This window comes from Esox lucius, chromosome 3 (assembly GCF_011004845.1).
Source record: "Esox lucius isolate fEsoLuc1 chromosome 3, fEsoLuc1.pri, whole genome shotgun sequence".
In the NCBI taxonomy this organism is placed as follows: Eukaryota; Metazoa; Chordata; class Actinopteri; order Esociformes; family Esocidae; genus Esox; species Esox lucius.
In genome coordinates this window covers 31,510,831-31,528,649 of record NC_047571.1, presented here as the reverse complement: position 1 = coordinate 31,528,649, position 17,819 = coordinate 31,510,831, and the positions used below count along the sequence as shown (strand labels likewise).

Here is a 17,819-nt window from a genome sequence, read left to right as displayed (position 1 = left end):
GATTCTTGAAAATACCAATTAGGGGGAAAAAAGGCTCAGAATTGGGAAGACGCCGTAGTCTTATCTGATGGCGACATACTTTCACTTAATTTCTTCTTGATACTACTTAGTTCCACTTAAGAGTATTAACAAATGTTGTGGTTCCAAGTTTAATCAAGATCCAATTGATCTTTTTATTTATTTCCAAGTGACACAGACGCTTCCTGGTTAATGAAGTATAAGTCATGACTGGGTGTTTTGAGTGTTTTGTTTAATCCTCCAGGTTCTTAACTGGTTTCAGACTGCCATAATCAAGGAATCATGGTGGCTTGTCTTGTATCTGTCGAAGCTGAACCAAGACATTTGTTCATTTGTTCTCTGTATATCCTAGGTGCCGTTCCTTTAGAGAAGACACAAGGAACCTCATCTGCACAAAGGTTTCTGTTCTATAAAGAGTCTGTAACAATGGACCCATCATACAATGCAGAGCAAATTCTGTCATACAGACATACATTCGGTTATAAGTCCTCCCAGTGTGGCTGAAGCTCATGGGAAGGTCAAGAGAGACAAATGTGTCAGTCTTGGCCTATTAAAAGAAAAACAACTCTGTCTGTGAGGAGGAAGGCTGGGCATGTATGATGTCATTCCACTAATTCAACCTGTAATCGGCATGATGTCATGTCGTAATGTTCTGTTCCATTTCAAGTATATTAGCAGAAGCTACTACAGTTATCATAATTAACGTTAAACCGATTGGGTGAGGTTTTGAGTCCATTTTAAACATTTTTGATTTGTTCACGAACTCAATATCTTGCCCTATGGACTGTGAACAAACGCAATCATGAGCAGTTTTACTTAATTCAGCTTGAACTTGGTTTAATATGTGGCTAAATCTATGGCAAACTGACCATCAACAATAAGGTAATACTCTTGCTTGTTATTGATCAATATGTCCAGATTCCTATGATCACCTTGGTAACGACACGTTTGTTTTTCCCAGGGTTAACCAGAATGCCTTTCCCCTGCCATGTGTCAGCGCTGGTTCCCTTGTAAGGACCAGACACACGTTCACCGATGACACCCTCGGATACTTCCAGAAAGTGGAACATAAACATGGTTAGGAAATGTTAAAACATGAATACATCTAGGAAATGTACCTAACAGGTTTTATCACATGCTTCACTTTATTCATGTCATCCAACACAAATAACTGCACACCACTTAGATAAAATGTGACGAAATACCAATATGAACATTCCGTCCTCTTGAGAATGTAACACCCTGTCATGTGCATTCATATAATAAACGTGTGCCGAAGGTATTTGATAGTCTGTGCTTATCTGATGGCCAATAGGGATATTTGGTGCCAGTTTACTTGGACTCTGTCAAAGCCAACATAATGGAGTTGCCATTATGATAAATGTGACGTTCATGTACAGCTTGTTCATACGACGACTGGCTTGATGAACAACCATGACATTTCAATTATAAAATATAAGTTCTACTTTTATCCCTGTACAAAATATAAGTCATGCTACTTTCCGCTAGTCAACTAGCTTACAGCATACCGGATGTATATTACATTTTCTGACTGTTATTCACCAAAAGGTTTAGGTAACAACATTATTTTGTATATTTATTGACTGACAATGTTTTGTTGGTTGTCATATTCTACTCTGAAATAAGCTCCTTTTGGAAGAGTGCTGTGTTCCATAATTCCCAGTCCCTGTAAGGGTAAAGGCAGGTCTTTCTAGGCGCATAATCTGAGTTATCCCTGGGTCTACAATCTTTAAGCCTTTCCCAAGTCACTGGATTTGGTTTTCTTCGCTGAGTTTGATGGTGGCTCTCGGTGGGAACAAAATGTGCCTTTCCTGTTAGCTTTGATTTTTCTGTCTTTGTTGCCAGCTCTAGATTTTGGTGCTGATCCGCCGCCCCGGGCCTGGCCCCGGGCCTCTGTGCTGTTTGGTTTGGTTGGGCTCGAACAGGACCGTTTAAAGACTCTGGCACGATTCTGTTTGTAAAGAGCACAAGCCTGTCCACTCCGCCTAGTGCACAGGTCACGCGTCAGGCTCAGTTTCATCAAACTGGACACCACTGTACCATACCTGCTGGTTGGCGCAGATTCCGATTTGAATTCTGGGAAATCAGCTTTCCTCAAGCGAGGACTGCTCCTGGTAAAGCTGGCATTCGTGACCAGCCGACACCGGGCCGTTCTGGTCAGCTCTTGCTGCACCGTGGCCGCTTGGAGCGCCGCCATCTCAGACAGTCGGTTTACGATGGCAGCCAGCGAAGGCTCGCCCTCCCATTCGGCCGCGCTGGGCAGACCTCGGGTCAGATCCAGCCCATTCAGAGGTGCGGGGAGCACCTCTTCGTACTGAAATTCAGCGTCCGGCAACACGGGTACACTGACGTCCGAGTCTGACCCGAAAGGGTCGGGCCTCAACCGGAGCTCGGCTGCAGGCGTGGCCCAACCGTGGACCTCGGCGCCCCCTTTCTCTTGATCGGACAGATCGCTGTCGTCGGTGTTGAAATCGGCCCGCGTGCCTCGATCATTTGGCTTGAGCCCGGCGGACCGCCGCACCCCGTCGCCGACCGAGCCCCCGCGGCACAATGTCTTCGCCATTCTTTTTTTGCCACCCCGTCTCGTGTCCCCGGGGCTGACGCGCGCCACCTGGACGGGAGTGACCCTCAGCTGAGGCTCCCTGGAGCTACCGTCCAGGGCCCTGCCGCGGGGGGGTTCGGTGGAGCTCCGTAGCGTGTTGTTGACATGATGGACGCTGACTGTTGGATGGCGGTGGATCATCCTGAACGTGGCTCTCTGTTGCTGACACTGGCTGATGGAAACAGGGGGCGTAGAAATGTGGTAAGCAGCCAATTATTGCAGTGACAGATCATTTTAATATTGTAATGGGGCACGGTGAGATGTACGGATGGTGGCGACAAATTTAAAGGAAAAACCAACGTGGTGTCTCGACAGAACAGCTTCAAAGGGTCTTGGCATATCAATCAATCACATTTATTTATAAAGCCCTTTTTACAACAGCAGTTGTCACAAAGTGCTTTTACAAAAACACCCAACCTTAAACCCCAAGGAGCAAACAACAGTAGTGTTGAATTTCAGTGGCTAGGAAAAACTCCCTAAGAAGGATGAAATTTGGGAAGAAACCTAGAGAGGACCCAGGCTCAGAGGGGTGATAGATCCTATGAGTCTCTGGAACACTGTTCTTCCAAAAGATATTCCTACTTTCTGTGTTTTTATGGTGGTGGACAGCCCTGTCTAACACATGGGTCCAAAATGCACCATAGGTGTTCAATTGGGTTGAGACCTGGTGACTGTGAAGACCATAGCACGGAGGTTCCCAAACTAGTGTCCGCGACCCCATGTGGGGTCATCTGATTTGAAAATTAGGAGAATGTTTTACAAATGACTCCCATAGACGGATTACATATTTTTTCTTCACATGGTTGGGGTCGCAATAATTTTTAGATATCGAAATGGGGTCGCCGGCTCAAAAAGGTTTTGGAACCCCTGCCATAGCATACGATTCACATTTCCATAATCATCAAACCATCCAGTGACCCCTCGTGCCCCATGGATGAGGGCGTTGTCATCCCCAAGGAGACCCAAAAAAGAAATCCCTTTCAAAGTCACTTGGATCCTTTCCGCTTTCCAACAGCTTTGGACCTCAGGCAATTATGCTAAGCTAGCGATGTGTTTACATCAGATCTAAACGCCATATATCGACATAAACATGGTCTCCTTTAGTTAATCTGGCCCTGTAAGTGAAATTCCTTTACAAGATACAATCTTCGTGGACTCTTAGGAGTCGGCATACAGCCATTGCATCAGGGTTTTTACATGTCTTTTAGAGTGAGGTAGCCTGATATTTGGGGTGTCCTGGGGTGGTCCAGTAGCAGGGCTGGTGCCTCCAATGCATACATACTCCTGCAGTGTGGGGGTCCCCCATTTTCCTGTCTAACAAAGCATGAAACTGCCTTAAATATTTATTGTCCTCGTATTGGAATTTGGATCTGTTGGTTTTTTTTGGGGGGTGGGGGGGTTGGAAATAACACTAACATTGTGAATACGTTCAAACTTACATCTACATCATCAGATTGAACCATTCAAGAGTCGAGGGTCGGCTCATGGGAAACCCTCATTAAAATATGTTGTTATATCTATGGAATAAAAACAGAAAAAATAAAATGACCATGTATTACGATAACGATAAAAAAAAAAAGGGGGTTTGCAGATTGCAGAACAAACATTACGCCAACCGCTGTCAGACTGTCTGGCATAGGTTTCTGACAGATTTTTTCTTCATCCGAGTAATGGCTGACCCATTATTTAATATCCCTTTGTCATCGACACGGGTGACTGGTAATGAACCATCTGTCATGGTCCAGAAGTGTGGAAGGTAATATTCCAACACACTGAAGATCTAATTCTGCCGGTGAATAGACCAGCTGTCACCAAGTATAGTAGGCCGCAGCCTTTAAAATAATTGATCTACTTACACTGATGTAGACTCTGATGGGCTACAGCAGGAGAGGTGGACTCTTGAAATTGATGGAAATGCCTAGGGGAAGAAATGAATGGATGACTACCAAATCCATATATAAAGTCACGGGCATTATGAAGAGTTTGACAACAAAGACAAGAAAACAACGCGTTTTCTAAGCAGTCACAGAGAGCCAGTTTAAGAGTTTGTGTAGAATGAATAAAAAATGCTTTTACAGATTAAATGTACCGTACATATTTCTGAACGCGCTACAGTAATCAAGGAATGGGGCGGTTATTACCTTCTGTGCTCTGACGCTACTTGATAAGTCCAAGTCCTCGAGATGACGAATCAATTGCGAGATATAGAGATCCTGTGGAGAGCAGACAGTTAATACATTATTTTCTTACAGCTTAACAGTTGGTCGATTTAGTCCCTTCTGGTTCTTACTTTTCCATTACGCCTACCTTACCAACGATACACCAGCATTTAGATGTGATCAGACTGCTGCGCATAGTCCAACAAAGAATCACTTTAAAACAGTCTGAAATGTGATACACGTTTTAAGGTCACCAATGAGTTATAATTGAGTTTGCCAGTTAAATCACGTGATCATTTTACCCGATTAGCTCACTGGTGGGTGAACTTTCTAAAGTAATATTTTATGTTATGGATAACAGTGTCTCTCTTTCTCCATATCAGTTTACAGAAAATGGAAATAACTGCCCACATGTTCAATTATAAGCACACACAACGTTTCGATCAATGCCTACACATTTGATTGATCCAAACATTTGTGAGATTTATTAAAATGAAATTGAGTATTGGGCTACTAGACGAGATTTGTTAGCTAGCAGTTTGCTTAAGATATAAACATAATAAAGATGTAACTGTTCAAGATCACATTACAAATGATTTGGTGAGTGGCAGGCTGTTTACTCACCTGGTATACTCGGCCAGATAGACCGGATCCTACAAAAAGGAGTTATTTGATTAACATGTCTGTCCAAGACAGGCAACGACAGGTGCAAAGTTCGTGTGGAAATAAGTATTTCGGAAAAGGACCAAGGGGGCTACCTGTCGAAAGATGCGTCTTCGCTACATTATGTCGGACAGGAGATGACATGTTCACGCTTCTCCTCTTTCCGTTCGAAAATTCCATAGAAAGTCAACTGGATTCCAGACGTCAGTAATATTTGGCATGTTGTCATTTCAAGAGCTACTGTCTAGTCATATTCACGCACCCGTGGCTAAACTTCTCTCTTCTGCAATCTTGCCTTTAAACCTTTTTCTCAAACAGGTAGCTATCATTTTTTACACCGTTACATCAAGAGTGAGCAACAGTAGTGCCAAAACGTCGTACGCTACAAGCTTTTCTAATATGTTAATTAAAACTCGTCGACGGGCAGCGCAATGGCCAGCACATAAATGCCTTGAAACCGAAACAGTGACTAAAACCATGGTAACGCCTGAAATAACCTAAAGCACTTCCGTTTTGTTTGTTAAAGTTTGAGTAGAAACTTTCCTAAAGAGGACTTCCTACTGGTTACCTTTGCTAATACGCTAAATTACCAGGGACGCAGTGCACCTTGCGCGGGGAACGATATCTTTACCTTCCTGTTTTTTTTTTTTATGTGACATGGTACAGAAAAATTCCACTTGAAATATTGTAAAAAGTATGAATAAACCTTGTAAGCCGGGTTGAATAGGTTCCCTGTCAGTATGTCACTTCGGTGCCGCTATGGGGAACATCATGTGGGTCAAGCATATCCGTGGAAACATACAATCACGCCTGATATGGCCCCACACAGGTGTAGCAGCAGCGAGCCCACCTGCCTTCCTGTAAATACACAGCATACATTTGTATTCCGTGATTTACCGCTCCTCACATGTACATCCGTGTTAGGCAATTCTCACATCTGCTTTTGCTAGAGTTTTTCTAGTAAAAAATAGAAAGTGTTTCTCTTCCCTTTGCCTGCCACCTTCGTCTCACTGCCCCTGCCCCTGGTGTTTTCGGTTTTGGGGGACGGATGGCGTGGCAGCCTTGTCCATAAGAGCCTGTTTTATCTCTGGCCCCTCTTTTTTGGGCAGGTTGCTTCAGCCCCTCAGGCTTAGCAGCAATGTGAGTGAATATGGCCTCTCCAGTGAATGTGCCCACTGGGGTGACATCTGGCCATTTTAAGTGACTGAGCAGATGCACTTATCCAGAGCAAAAAAACATCTAACATGACAGTCGTAATGATTGTTTCTTTATATACTGTTACGCACGCCTCCCGGAGGAGAGAGCGCAACACCCCGCTACACGTGAGGCACCCTAGGAATTGTCAGAATGGGTAGGGGGTCGTGGGTGTGAGTATGGACGACAGAGGCAGGACTACCGTTCACAGGACTATTTAATTAATGTAACGGTAAATTAGGGAAAAGGGGCTGGATGGAACCAAAGCAAAGAACATAAAAGTAAACCCAAACCCTCTAATCCTACCTTACCTGTCAAACAGAGAACTTACCTGACTAGCACCTCTTGCGCCGGTGCTCTAACCAAAATACAGGGGGTGGTCCGCCCAGGTCTGACCTAGTGGTTTTAGACAGAGTAAAGCTATGGGAGGTGTATGCCCCAGGTCTGACCTAGTGGTTTTAGACAGAGTAAAGCTACAGGGGGGTGGTCTGCCCAGGTCTGACCTAGTGGTTTTAGACAGAGTAAAGTTACGGGGGGTGTATGCCCCAGGTCTGACCTAGTGGTTTTAGACAGAGTAAAGCTACGGGAGGTGTATGCCCCAGGGCCTCTTGCCTAAAGCACAATGGCTTTCCCCTTCCCCCCTGGAAACAAATGAAAAAGGTTTTAACATAAACAATTGCCACAACACACAACCAAAGCACTAAATCACCAATGTACTACTACCTCACAGACAGCACCACAGACCAATCAGCTAAAGCAGCAGCAGGCTTTCCTCCTGAGGTTCCAGAGCTTATATGCAGGCTAAACCAGTTGCAACCACTGACGAGCGGGCGTATGTCAGCTCTCCAATCAGTCCGAAATCCAACCAATCAGCTGCAACCGGCGATCAGGAAGCCAATCGGCCTGCAACCACCACATACAGACACAGAGCAAAAGATAGCACTGTAACATATACAAATATATATTTTGCCAATTCGGCAGTTAAAGGACTCATCACTGTGCTTTGTATGAACATGTGGTATGGACCTCTCTGCCTGTAAGACAGCTGCATCTATTTTTATTCATATACAAAGCAATCTAGCAGGACCCTCCTCTGTTTATAACCTCTCTGATTCAATTTAGACACAGGAATCACCAAAACCATCCTCAGGGATGGATTATAATGGAGATCTCTTCAGTCTTGATAGAACTTGGGAAATCTGCTTTGGGTTCCTTCGCCCCCCCTGTGTGGAGTAATCCACATGATGTGTAAATATGTCCATTGTACCCAGCCCCTCCCAGACATCTTTCATATATTTTTCAGGGACAGCCACAAAACAATAGACAAGTAACTATTCATTTCAATAAGACATGAGAGCCACGCAGTTTTTTTTTATAAAGCAGTGTGGCTCTACTTGAGACTTTTTCACAAGAGCTGAACATCTAATATGACACACAACCAAACACATTTTTTGACTACATGGGAAAACACTGTCCATTTCCAGACCCAATTTCTCCTCTCTCCTGACCCAGCTTCTCCTCTCTCCTGACCCAGCTTCTCCTCCCTGCAACCCAGCTTCTCCTCCCTCCTGACCCAGCTTCTCCTTGCACTGACCCAGCTTCTCCTCTCTCCTGACCCAGCTTCTCCTCCCAGCAACCCAGCTTCTCCTCCCTCCTGATCCAGCTTCTCCTCCCTCCTGACCCAGCTTCTCCTCCCTCCTGAGCCAGCCTCTCCTCCCACTTTACCCAGCTTCTCCTCCCTCCTGACCCAGCCTCTCCTCCCTCCTGACCCAGCATCTTCTCCAAAATTAATAGAATTGCAAGATAGGATCTTGACAATAAATCCTTCACACATGGTTTTGCAGTCTGGGAGAGGTTCCTTCAAGTACGCCTGGGTGATGGACAAACTGAAAGCAGAGTGGGAAAGGGGCATCACTATTGACATCACTCTCTGGAAGTTTGAGACATTACTGTCATTGATGCCCCCGGTCACAGGGACTTCATCAAAAACACGATAACTGGTACCTCTCAGGTGAGGAACCCCCATAAGGTGTTATTTCTGACAATTTAGACCATTATTCACTGTATTTTAGGGTGTCATTTAGATCTTAGTCGTGTTGCATCTTTACTTTGATGTGTTACGGAACATTCCAGCCACAAAACAAAATGTCCCATCAGGAGGATCATGGGTCGATTTAGGGTTTCAGTGAGAGGCCCAGAACTCTGACACACTGCATTAGAGTCCTAGCCATGGTAAGCTGTGGCATATTCACATACTGTAGCCGTGGTCAGAGGTTTCCTGATCGTGTACTGACATTAGTATTGATGATTTGTTTTCTGTGTGGCCACACAGTCCCGTTGAAATGACCGTTCCCAGGTTGAATCTCTGCCTGAGGGGGTCCTGGGATTTCATGTTGAGACCAGTGGAAAGAGCTCCCCCTACTGTCCTTCCAATGGCACTACCACGCATCTATTGCGGACCACGTAAAGTGTGGTTATGTTCATGTTTTCCAGGCCGACTGCGCAGTGCTGATCGTATCTGTCTGTCGTGGTGAAGAAAGAGCTGAGCCGCAAGGCGAAGCTCTCGATTTACTGGTCAATCTACGTTCCTACTCTCACCCATGGTCATGAGCTTTGGGTCATGACCGAAAGGATAAGATCCCGGATACAGGCGGCCGAAATGAGCTTTCTCCGCAGGGTGGCTGGGCGATCCCTTAGAGAGAGGGTGAGAAGCTCGGTCACCCAGGAGGAGCTCAGAGTAGAGCCGCTGCTCCTCCACATCGAGAGGGTTCAACTGAGGTGGCTTGGGCATCTGTTTCGGATGCCTCCGGAACGCCTTCCTGGGAAGGTGTTCCGGTCCCGTCCCACTGGGAGGAGACCCCGGGGAAGACCTAGGACATGCTGGGGGGACTATGTCTCCTGGCTGGCCTGGGAACGCCTCGGTGTCCCCCCGGAAGAGCTAGAGGAAGTGTCTGGGGAGAGGGAAGTCTGGGCATCTCTGCTTAGACTGCTGCCCCCGCGACCCGGCCCCGGATAAGCAGAAGAAGATGGATGGATGGATAAATACAATATTCAAGGAATGGAAAAATAACCAAAAAGCTATTGAACTAAATACAGACAATTGAGCCAATGGCTTTTGAGCTGCCAGGTTCTTGGCATCTTTTAATTGGCAACGAAGGCAATGTCACCAGGCCTTCTACGAATATGGTCAGAGGTGTCTGGGAACAGGTGTCTGGATTAGCAAAAATATGTATTTAAAAACAAATATTGTCATGCCCCCCACACAACCTCTCGCAGTAATATTTAAGAGACAAAATTAGCCCCATCAAGTGGTTAAACAATACCTTCAGAACATTTCTTCTGAAATCTGCTGTTTCCATTACAAATGTCACAGTTCTTATGTTTTGGGACACTGGAAAGCTGCTCAGTAAAGGGTTTATTTGACCTGTCCTGGATGGACAATGGTGGCAATGTCATGTTTTTGTGTGTTAAAGGAAAAGTTAAAAGGATAGAAAGATGTTAAAATCCCAAAAGTATTACTGAAACATGATTTAGTGATATGTTCTTTAATATTTAATGTTTTGAGGATGTTGCTCCATGAATTGGTCATTTTGAAGAACGTGATGTTTTTTTAAATGTTTTTTTGCATGTCCATCTCAAGCCGCTTTGCTGTGCGAGACATGAAGCGGGCCGTGGCTGTTGGTTTGATCAAAATGGTTGAGTTTTCAGACATGGCTATATAAAATTCAGAGAAAGAAGAGAACGTATAGATTCTTGATTCATGTCTAGTTTCCTGTGTATTGATTCTTGATTCATGTCTAGTTTCCTGTGTATGGATTCTTGATTCATGTCTAGTTTCCTGTGTATTGATTCTTGATTCATGTCTAGTTTCCTGTGTATGGATTCTTGATTCATGTCTATTTTCCTGTGTATTGATTCTTGATTCATGTCTAGTTTCCTGTGTATGGATTCTTGATTCATGTCTATTTTCCTGTGTATTGATTCTTGATTCATGTCTAGTTTCCTGTGTATGGATTCTTGATTCATGTCTAGTTTCCTGTGTATTTATTCTTGATTCATGTCTAGTATACAGTGTATTGTGCGTTCACCATGAAGGGTCAGTATTATCCTGAGCAGGTTTGCAACCTACACTTTTCAATTTTATTTCAGTTCACCCATCAAGTGAAACATCTGACCACTTTGAATCCAGAACGGCCTTAATCCTCCGTCCATGTCAGAAAACCAGGCTGATATGATCCGGCTGCTGGGGAACATAGCGAGAATTGTCGGTGTTGGGCATCATGACTTTTATTTTGAAAACACATTCTCATTTAAAGTATCAATCTGGGAACAAAAAGCATTTACTGCCTTGCACAGGGAAAGAATGGCAGATTGACCTAGTGTCAGATTTTGTAAATTTTTTATCCATGAACAAAGTTAATGCAACTGGTAGTCAGGGAAGAATCTTTATTCAGTCTGAGTCCAAGATGTTGATCTTCCATAGTTCTCCAATAATTACAAAGTTAAACACAGTCTTTTATGCTCCAGCACATCCCCTGTAGTTGCAGTTGGTGGGTGTCTCAGTCCCAAGGTCTTACGCTGCTATATTATTGTGCTGGGGGATTGGGTCAGTTCTCCTTCCCCACTATGTTCTCCTTCTCCACTAAAAATCATTGTTGATATGAGGAATGCATTTTCTGAATTTTCCCAGTCTCCTCCCGTTTTAAACTTTAGGAGGACATGAGGTCCTGGTCCACACCTGCTGAGTACCTGGTTTGGGGGGCCCGTTGCTGTCCCAGTCCTTGTCCATCTGGTCATGATTCTGACCTAGTCTAAATTTAAATAGACTCTGGATTTAGCCCACATGCATTTATTTATTATTCCAATTGGACTCTTAATATCTCACCCGGCACAGCCAGAAGAGGTCTGGTCACCCCTCTGAGCCTGGGTCCTCTCTAGGTTTCTTCCTAAATTTCGGCCTTCTTAGGAACTTTTTCCTAGCCACTGAAATTCAACACTACTGTTGTTTGCTCCTTGGGGTTTAAGGTTGGGTGTTTCTGTAAAAGCACTTTGTGACAACTGCTGATGTAAAAAGGGCTTTATAAATACATTTGATTGATTGACTGTAGTATCTGGCTGTCTTTCAATCACACACATGTATTCTATATCCTAACCTCACATGGCATGTTCCAACCTACGACCCATGAGTCTATTCATAGTCACATGGAAAACTCCTTTCAGTAGGTATGGACAGAGTGTGTGGGTAGGGTGTGTGGGACTCATCAATAATGGGCCCAGCCCCACATCCTATCTATTGTACTTTGTTTTGAGTAAGTCAGCACATATGCACTGTGTTAAGTTTTTCATGCCCATATTCTATCACTAGCAACATTTCAGATACCACATTGCAGGTTTCATTTTCTAACTGTTGGTTTGCCTAACAATCTAAAAATTGGGAAATCTTCAAAAGATAATTACTAATTCTGATTTTATAACCACATTATGCACCTGAACATATTTAGGTATGTAAACCTAAATAAACCTAAAGACATGTCAGTTATGTATTATTCATTTAGAGATAGTTATGTTATCCCTACTTTTCATCCTATCATTGGAGTATAATGTGTGCATCAGAAAAATGAATCAGAAATAAATAACACATAATATTATTTCATGTGATATTTAATAATGAATCCCATTTTACAACCCTGTCTCTAAAAAGGTGTGACATTGTGTAAAATGTAAAGAAAAACAGAATGCAATGATGTGCAAACCATTTAAACCCTGTATTCAATCGAAAATACTACAAAAACAACATATCAAATGTTGAAACAGAGAAATGTTATTGTTTCTTAAACACTCTATGCCCACTTAGAATTTGATGCCAGCAACACATTTCAAAAAGACTAAGACAGGGACAAAATAAACACTGGAAAAGTTGCGTCATGTTAAAAAAGGACCTGGTTGAACTTTTAGGTTAATTAGGTTCAATTAGGTTAATTGGAAGCTGGTCAGGAACATGATGGGTATAAAAAGTGCAATCCCCCAGAAGATGAGTCCTTCAGAAGTAAAGATGAGGAGAGGTTCACCACTCTGTGAAAGACTGCGCAGGCAAATAGTGCAACAATTCAAGAATAACGTTTCTCGAGGTAAAATTGCAAAGAGTTTGGGGATCTCATCATCTACAGGACATAATATCATCAAAAATCCAGAGGAATCTCAGTATGTGTATCTCTGTATTGGTTTTCGGCCTTTTCTGTAAGGGACGAGGCCGAAAAACAATCTTGGATGGTCGTGATCTTCAGGCCTCAGGCGGCACTGCATTAAAACCAGACACAATTCTGTAATTGACATCACTGCTTGGGCTCAGGAACACTTCCGAAATCCATTGTCTGTGAACACAGGACGTTGCTGCATCCAGAAATGCAAGTTAAAACTCTACCATGCATAGAAGAAACCATATATAACAAGATCCAGAAATGTAGCCGCCTTCTCTGGGCCCGTGCTAATTCAAGAAATTTGTTTTGGGAATCATGGACGCTGCGTCCTCCAGACTAAAGTGGAGAGGGACCATCCGGCTTGTTATCAGAGCACAGTTCAGAAGCCAGCATCTGTAATGTTATGGACATCTGTGAAGGCACCATTAATACTGAAAAATATATTTAGGTTTTCGAGGAACATATGCTGCCATCCAGGTGACATATTTTTCAGGGAAGGCCTTGCTTATTTCAGCAAGATAATGCCAAACCATATTCTGTATGTTTTACAAGAGCATGGCTCTGTAGTAAAATAATCAGTGTGCTAAACTGGACTGCCTGCAGTCCAGACCTGTCATCCATTGAAATCCTATGTCAAGCAAGAATGGGAATACCTTTCACTTTAAAAACTACAGCAATTGGTCTCCTCAGTTCCCAAAAGCTTACAGAGTGTTCTTAAAAAAAGAGGTGATGCAACCCAGTGGAAAATGTGGACATGCCCCTGTCCCAATTTCTTTGAAAAGTGATTTTGCCAAAAAACAATAACATTTTTCAGTTTCAATATTTTATATATCTTTGTACTATTTTCAATTAAATATAGGAATAAATGATTTGGACATCATTGCAACTTTTTTGGAAACTGGGTTGTATAACCCCACAACATCCAGGTGCATAAAACAGGGGGTGAAAACATGAAAAATGATCACCTCTACCTCTTAGGTCTTTGATCATCCTCAGGGACCCCCCGGATTGATGATTAGCTGACAAACCCAATCAGGTTTGCTTTCTCTGGAATACATCAAGTACTTGGAATTGCTGGGGGTCCCTGGATGGCTTGGTGGTCCCTTGTGAAGAACAGGGCGCCAGTGTTGTGTGTTCAAATCCCACAGTCATTCTGGTTTCATTGTGTCTGCTGAACTACGTAAATGTTAAACGCACATGGAATCATGTTGGGATACCCGGCTGCTGTTTTCCGGTTGGATCACTAGATGGAGTCAGTGAGCAGCCACGTAATGAAGTCTCAAGCGCCATCCTGACATAAAGCCCTGAGCAGTACGTTCCATAATTCAGCCGAACAAATACCTGACATAGATACAGTGGGTGTCACTGGGACTTCCGAGTTTGAATCTCCGTGTTGTAACATTTTCCATTATATTTGTGAGGGATTTTCTTTCTTAGTGAACATTAATAAGATATTTGTAAATTCACAAAAACTTCATTAAATAAAAGACACCAACAAATTGAAGAGACTCAGGTTTATTTACAATCGTTATGATGTCATTTTCATAATTCTGAACAAGGAAATCTCTGTCTTATAGAATACAACTTTTTATTCACGACACCTTTTCAAACTCACGGTGATACCTAAAAATGGCAATAACGAACAAGATAAAGGCAAGGGGTCAGTGGAACTTCAGTCTTGGGGACAGAAATATGTCTCCTGTCACTGCCACAGTCAAAAAGCTTTAATGCAGTTGATCGGTGATGATGACATGAACATGAATTGGGGATGACATCTATGGATGTCATCCCCTACATAACATGAAATAAACATAGAAATAATGTAGGCTTACTCTGCTTGCGGCAATGAGGAGATTAGCAGCAAAGATTGTCACCACTGACAATTCACTTTAGAGCATAGGAGATGGTTCATTCAAAGGCTATGCAGCACTATACACCTTTTCCGGCATAAACACAGTAGATACACACTTTAATGTGGTTTACAAACTGATAACAAACTTGGAGAAGTATAAAATGAATTCAAATATTTTAATAACGGCATTGCTGTCACAGTATATATTTGCATATAAAAGGGTTTTGTCCCATCTCAGTGCTTTGCTGAACAAAGCAACAAAGGCACAAAATGACATGGCTCAATTGGCAGACAAGTATCAGGTTTGTAATAGTTACCATATTTCTGACGGTTGTAATCGTCAAACACACCCATCCCTTATGGTCGGTCACCAGCTGAAAGTATTTGGACTAGCCAAACAAGAGTCCCATCACGACCAACAAATCCCTAGCAATGCACCCATGAACAAAGACGACTTTGTCAACGTCTCTCAGGAAGGAACTTCTTCCATCCTGTTTCGGTCTTGGTAATGCAAGAGTGGCCGTTTTGTTGCACGACGCACCACCTCTATCAGCAGAGCTGTTCGCCACACTGGCTTGCTTTGTTCTTTTGTCGCAAGACATTTCTTCATGGAATACAATGTGAGTGTTGTTCGCAAAAAAGGTTAGTGCTGCACGCCTTTCATTCTGAGGCACTGGCGGAGAGGGTGCAAAGGTGTTCCTGTGACCGCGCATTCAAAGCGAGAGCGCCTGCGTGGTGTCTGTGTCGGACATGACCGAGGAGCGCCCAGGGCCTCCAGGCAACTTGCCGAGTTTCCCCTGGCCGGGCCAGCAGCAGTAGAGGTGGAGGAGCTTGATGACGTCCCTGCGGAAGCGCACGCCCACAAACACGTAGAGGAAGGGGTTCAGGCAGGCGTGCATGTAAGCCAGGCCCTTCAGCAACTGGCCGACCATGTTGAAGCGCTTCTCCGCGTTGCAGTCCACCCCTTTGCTGTTGGCCGCCAGGGTGGCCTCCATCACCAGCACGCTGTTGTGCGGTAGCTGGGAGAGGACAAACACAGCCACCACCACGAGGATGACACGAAGCGCCTTGTGCTTCTGGAAGCTGCGGGTCTTGAGCAGGGTGCGGATGATGCAGGTGTAGCAGAACACCATGACCAGCATGGGCAGGCAGAAGCCCACGCAGATCTGAAGCACGATGACCAAGATCTTGGTGCTGTTGTCCTCGTTCATCCAGTAGACCTTCGTGCAGATGCTCTGGCCTTCCAGGTTCTTCACGTTAGCAAACATGAACTCAGGCACGGCCAGGGCCACGGACAGGGCCCAGACGCACGCACACACCACCTTGCTGCAGCTCAGCCGCTGCGTCTTGAAGTTCTGGGCCACGGTGGTCTGGACGATGGCCACGTAGCGGTCGACACTGATGCAGGTGAGCAGCAGCATACTGCTGAAGAAGTTGATTTTGTAGAGGGCCGAGGTGACCTTGCACACCTCCACGCCGAACTTCCAGCCGTGGTTGGCCTCCACAGCCCAGAAGGGCAGGGTGCCCAGGAAGAAAAGGTCGGCCATGGCCAGGTTTAGCAGGTAGATGTCGGTCATGGTCTTGAGGCGCTGGCGGAAGTGAAGGTAAATCCACACCACGGTCAGGTTGCCCAGGCCACCCAGAACCACGATTGTCCAATAGAAAGGCGGCTCATAGTTGCTTCGGAAATCCCTGACGACTGATTTGTCGCACATGTAATCGTCCAGGTAATCCTCGCTAGCCGTAGGGGTCAGGTTGGTGTCATAGTCCATCTGTATGCAAAACCGGACAACACAGTTTCTTAGACATGCAGAACCTCCAGACAAAGGGTCATCGACATTGTATTTCGTGTGTATTTCAATATTTTTTACGAGTAATAATATCTAAACATCATTTTACATCAATAAACATGCACGGTAATGGGCAATTTACAAAAATTATAAAACAGATGTCCTTTATCTATGTAACAAAAAGATGTTCACCTCATAGATTTGAGTCACTGCAGTATCTGTAAATGTCATCTAAAAGAGAAGAAAATGTATAGAATAATAGATCATCACATTTTGTAGTGTGTCAAGGTTGTTTACAGACCTTGCTGTAATATGAAGCGTCTTTTCATGCCTCTCACAGATTTGTTAGCAAATATTTCACCTACTCCTTTCACATGAATTTCCACATGCTTCTAGGTCAAGACATTCCAAAACTGTGCTCACTTTTCCCCTAATTTAATTGCACATCCTTCAGAAAAATGGTTCCTAAACATTGATTAATAAGTGTTTCAATGTTATTAAAACAAACTGCTATTCGTTGCAAATCTGTTTCTTAATCATATTTAAAGATAAGAAATTAGACTAAACAGCATAAAATGCATACCTCATGATAATTCCAAGTCTACAATCTTAAATAGTATTGATTCACCTGAGAACACTGCAACTTAAATGGAATTTAGCAAGTTTTACTTACTGTTGTTTTTTGCTATTGTGAAGATTTCTATCAGGCGGCAAAATTTGAAATGTTTGTTGTTTGCCTCCTTGTCACCAGACACTCTGAGGAACTGTCTGGCAACTGCCTGCTCAGTAAACGCTTTTGTAGGTTTCAGTTAAACCACTAATGACGTGCGCACAATCAGGCAACAGTAGGGAGATATCATTCAGTAATGAGGTGACATGTGCCCCTCCCCACTCACTCCAGCCCAGTTACTAACACCAAAGCGCAGCATATATGAAAACGGATTAAGCATCTTCCAGATATCAGTCACATACCTTGATGAGTCACAGGAAATTATACATTTGTTTTTTCTGTAATCACCAGTATTCTGCTGTCACACCTCAACCGTTTACATATCTGCAGCTGTGTCGGCAGATGTGTGAAACTCTGTAGCCTTGGCTGGCCAGTGTGGCTTTACCGTGTGTGTTAATGAGGAACACAATTTTGTCCCCTGTTAAGGGGCCAGTTAAGGAAATGGTTGGGTTTTAGACTTTTATTTTACATTGTTATGTTTATTCGTGCTGTATTTGTGCTTTATATATCTCCACATTCTTACTGCTTAGATGTTGGGTGTCATGTCACAAGAGTTTCATCGCCCAGAAGAATGGCGCGGTGTTGTTCGGTGC

General features: G+C 43.8%; 2 protein-coding genes and 1 long non-coding RNA gene across 9 annotated transcripts; 1 reads left to right on the top strand and 2 right to left on the bottom strand.

Moving 5' to 3' along the window:
- Window positions 1-369: 369 nt before the first annotated feature.
- On the top strand, window positions 370-1,300 carry LOC109615263. The gene is made up of 2 exons (XR_002196237.1): window positions 370-416; window positions 980-1,300. It is a non-coding gene; the product is annotated as an uncharacterized LOC109615263 (long non-coding RNA).
- A 96-nt stretch (window positions 1,301-1,396) lies between these two features.
- LOC105025017 lies at window positions 1,397-7,449 on the bottom strand. 7 transcript variants are annotated; one of them, XM_010895402.3, is made up of 7 exons: window positions 7,381-7,449; window positions 6,170-6,321; window positions 5,559-5,653; window positions 5,425-5,453; window positions 4,783-4,854; window positions 4,498-4,559; window positions 1,397-2,813 (listed from the first exon to the last, which is right to left on the bottom strand). In XM_010895402.3, exons 3-7 carry the CDS (start codon window positions 5,641-5,643, stop codon window positions 1,769-1,771), a joined length of 1,293 nt encoding a protein of 430 aa, XP_010893704.2. In that variant the 5' UTR covers window positions 5,644-5,653; window positions 6,170-6,321; window positions 7,381-7,449; the 3' UTR covers window positions 1,397-1,768. The 7 variants fall into 7 exon arrangements, with proteins under 7 accessions (XP_010893704.2, XP_010893722.2, XP_019899749.2 ...); XM_010895420.3 differs by lacking the exon at window positions 5,559-5,653 and adding an exon at window positions 4,949-5,025; XM_020044190.2 differs by having other exon boundaries at window positions 7,378-7,396.
- A 6,904-nt stretch (window positions 7,450-14,353) lies between these two features.
- Window positions 14,354-17,324, bottom strand: ccr9a (chemokine (C-C motif) receptor 9a). Its single transcript, XM_010895368.3, has 3 exons — window positions 17,170-17,324; window positions 16,689-16,727; window positions 14,354-16,478 (listed from the first exon to the last, which is right to left on the bottom strand). The coding sequence occupies exons 2-3, from the start codon at window positions 16,725-16,727 to the stop codon at window positions 15,420-15,422; spliced, it is 1,098 nt and encodes a 365-aa protein (XP_010893670.1). The 5' UTR covers window positions 17,170-17,324; the 3' UTR covers window positions 14,354-15,419.
- Window positions 17,325-17,819: the final 495 nt, after the last annotated feature.

Excerpts from the sequence above, each read along its gene's own strand:
- LOC105025017 (XM_010895402.3), bottom strand. The coding sequence starts at position 5,643 with ATGGAATTTTCGAACGGAAAGAGGAGAAGCGTGAACATGTCATCTCCT. Across the intron at positions 4,560-4,782 it reads GTAGCGTCAGAGCACAGAAG|GCATTTCCATCAATTTCAAG; the intron begins GTAATAACCGCC and ends TTCTTCCCCTAG. Across the intron at positions 2,814-4,497 it reads CCATCAGAGTCTACATCAGT|CCAGTGTCAGCAACAGAGAG; the intron begins GTAAGTAGATCA and ends TGTTTCCATCAG.
- ccr9a (XM_010895368.3), bottom strand. The coding sequence starts at position 16,727 with ATGACATTTACAGATACTGCAGTGACTCAAATCTATGAG. Across the intron at positions 16,479-16,688 it reads CAGTGACTCAAATCTATGAG|ATGGACTATGACACCAACCT; the intron begins GTGAACATCTTT and ends TTTTGCATACAG.